This window comes from Seriola lalandi, unplaced genomic scaffold (genome assembly GCF_002814215.2).
Source record: "Seriola lalandi dorsalis isolate HSWRI2012SDOR001 ecotype SW California unplaced genomic scaffold, Sedor1 jcf7180001963284, whole genome shotgun sequence".
Lineage (NCBI taxonomy): Eukaryota > Metazoa > Chordata > Actinopteri > Carangiformes > Carangidae > Seriola > Seriola lalandi.
This window is the reverse complement of record NW_019433952.1, coordinates 1-2,786: the sequence shown is the minus strand read 5'-3', so window position 1 is coordinate 2,786 and position 2,786 is coordinate 1. Positions and strand designations below refer to the sequence as shown.

Sequence of the window (2,786 nt, the reverse complement as noted above, 5' to 3'; positions counted from 1 at the left end):
TATAGTGGTAGTGGGGTCAGGGTCGGAGGTAACCAGGGCTCTGGTTATGAATGTGACACGACTTGCTGGGCTGTTTGGCAACGCTAGTGTGGGCTATAGGATCAGTGGAGGGATAGATGAAGTGATGGACATCGAGGAGATACTGGGAGGACAAGCTCAAGGGAGGCTGTTCTTGGGAGAGGGACAGACCTTCAGTACTATCACTGTGCCCATCAGCAGCCAGGTAAGGCAGAGAATGCTTATTGACACTGGTACAGAGACACTCAGTAAATCAATACTTCTGTGAATGATTACAGAAGAGCCTTCTTAAGATTCCATTGTTTATATTGTTTTCAAACACTCATTTGTTTTCACTTTGTTTTCCTGCTTTTCTTTCTGTAGGTGTTTTTGTCAGTGGGTGAAAGCTTCAGAGCAGAGCTCACTGATGTTAGACTTGTCAGTCCCATCCTTGGCCCTTTGCCTCACCTCCTTCATGACATCAGTGTTGCTACGGTCACTGTGCCTGAGGAAGCTGCCAGCTCAGAGGTGAGTTGTGGTTGTGTGGTTTTTCTTTTTTTTTCTTTTTGGTAATATGGTTTATCTGTGAGCATATGAACATACTGCATCATATTCCCCTAATATCTCTCTCCACAGACTTAGATATAATATAAAACATAAAACTGAGTTAGTGCTGAATCCTTGACTGCTCTGTGAACATTGCAGCTGTTTCTTGTCAAGCCTTTTGAATGGTTCATGTAACACACACGTGTAGGTGGCCGCTGCTAACAATGACGTTTACATGACTGACCTTGTGTAAGCGCTACGAAAAGACACTTGATAACAATTAACTTTTTCTCAGTGAGTTACAGAATATTCTATTATAGTATGCAGTATATGTTGGCAACAGAGTAACACCCATGACCTGTCTTCTCTCATTTATGTTGTGCAGGTTGGCTTTGCCTCCCTGGCACTGCAGGTTTCAAGTGTTGAAACAGGGGCATGTGAAGCAAAAATCACACGAACAGGGCTGTTTGGGGACATCAGAGTGCAGTGGAAAGCCGGGTATCCGTCAGGACAAGCTTTGCCTGGCTTCAGAACTGGAGCTATCACCCCAAGCTCAGGTAATACAGTCAGAGAGTCAGTGAATCACTCACTTGCGCTACTTTCTTACTTCTTGTTGTTTTTATTTGAACATTTAATAATTGAGTACATGATATTACCATATTTGATATGCTTCCCTTTCTGTTTGATCAATAATTAATACAACTTATTATTCTTTTAATGGCACCGCACCAATGTGAACTTTCATCTCTCTCTCATGATAAATTGATTACTGACTCTTTCTGTATTACCAACCCATGCAATATGGCCAAACAGACTAACAACAGCCTGCTCTTCTGACTGTTGCTCCTTCCTTATATTTAGGCTCACTGACCCTGGCCCATGGAGAGAGGACTAAAGCCATATCTCTTACAGCTATTGCTGATGCATTGGAGCCAGCTTCCTATGCTGTACACCTCACTGCTGCCAGCTCCAGCACTGCTGCAACCGGTGCTGTCAAGCTCAGGTAAATGTTTCACTGTGGTCGAATTTGTGGTAGAATCAACACATGGAAATTTGGACTGCTATTCCTTTTGGTAATATCTTTGATTAGTGATATCATCAACCATTCCAGTTTTTCTGTTACCTTTTAAGTAGTTATGTTCAATATTTGCATATTTGTCCACATCAAGTGTAGCCTCATTCTGTCGTCTGTTTCCCTGCACAGGTCAGGCTTTGCCGTAGCAGAAGTGGAGCCACTGGGGGTCTACCAGTTTGCCCCCGATTCCCGCCAGATAGTTATCGCAGAGGACATCCAGACTATAACACTTTATGTTCAGAGACTCTACGGTTCTCGTAGCAATACCACCCATGTGTCCTATAAAACAATAGCACACAGCGCAGCAGCAGGAGAGGACTTCCTTGCAGTGCCAGATGGCCGTTTGGTCTTTGAATCATCTCGCCAAACCAACACCTCATTCCATCTTTCAATACTTGACGATTCCCTTTCAGAGCCAGATGAGTACTTTCATGTCAACCTAACAGATGTTCAAGTCGTTCGTCCAGAATTAGCCTGGGCAGAGGCCTCTCCTCGCCTCAACCCTCAGCACAGCGTGGCCACTGTCACCATCCTAGCTAGTGACGTGACTGGTGGAGTTTTGAGCATTGGACCTGAACTTGTCCAAGTACCGGAGGACAGGGATGATGAGACCCAGCAGGAGCGGAGGGTGGTTCTGAGGGTGCGCAGGTCTGACAGTGTGGCAGGGGATGTGAAGGTTCGGGTTCAAGCATATGGAGGTGTGTGTTTGTTTTGTTGCACGCCTTTACTCCTCCATTGCAGTATGATATATTTCGTTATTTGCTTTGATGTTTATAATAGCACTTTAACTGATGTTGCTGTGTGATTTTAACCAGATGGAAGTACAGCACCTCGTCCCTTCACTCTGGAACCTGTTGGGACCCTTGCAAAGGAGCAACAGGACTTCAGCTTGGAGTCCGCTATAGTGTCCCTGCAGGCTGGTCAGAATGAGACAGAGGTTATCCTCCTCATCCTGGATGACTCAGAGCCCGAGGGACAGGAAGTATTCTTCATCTACCTCACTGATCCAGAGGGAGGAGCACAAATCACAGACCGTCCAGACCGGGGCTTTGGAGCCTTTGCCAAGATCACCATCCTTGGTAAAGTATACTGTTTCACTCACCCTGTGTTCTAGCAAATGAGAATGATACAATATATTTCTTTATTGGTATGTTTTCTGGACTCTGTC

The 2,786-nt window shown here is 45.0% G+C and overlaps 1 protein-coding gene across 1 annotated transcript; it reads left to right on the top strand.

Annotated features, from left to right (window-relative positions):
* Positions 1–17: 17 nt before the first annotated feature.
* On the top strand, positions 18–2,697 carry LOC111673573 (adhesion G protein-coupled receptor V1-like; the record flags this gene model as incomplete). Its single annotated transcript, XM_023431415.2, has 6 exons — positions 18–223; positions 382–525; positions 929–1,100; positions 1,405–1,546; positions 1,748–2,316; positions 2,434–2,697. Coding segments are annotated over exons 1-6 (1,468 nt in total), but the record flags the coding sequence as incomplete, so codon positions are not given.
* Positions 2,698–2,786: the final 89 nt, after the last annotated feature.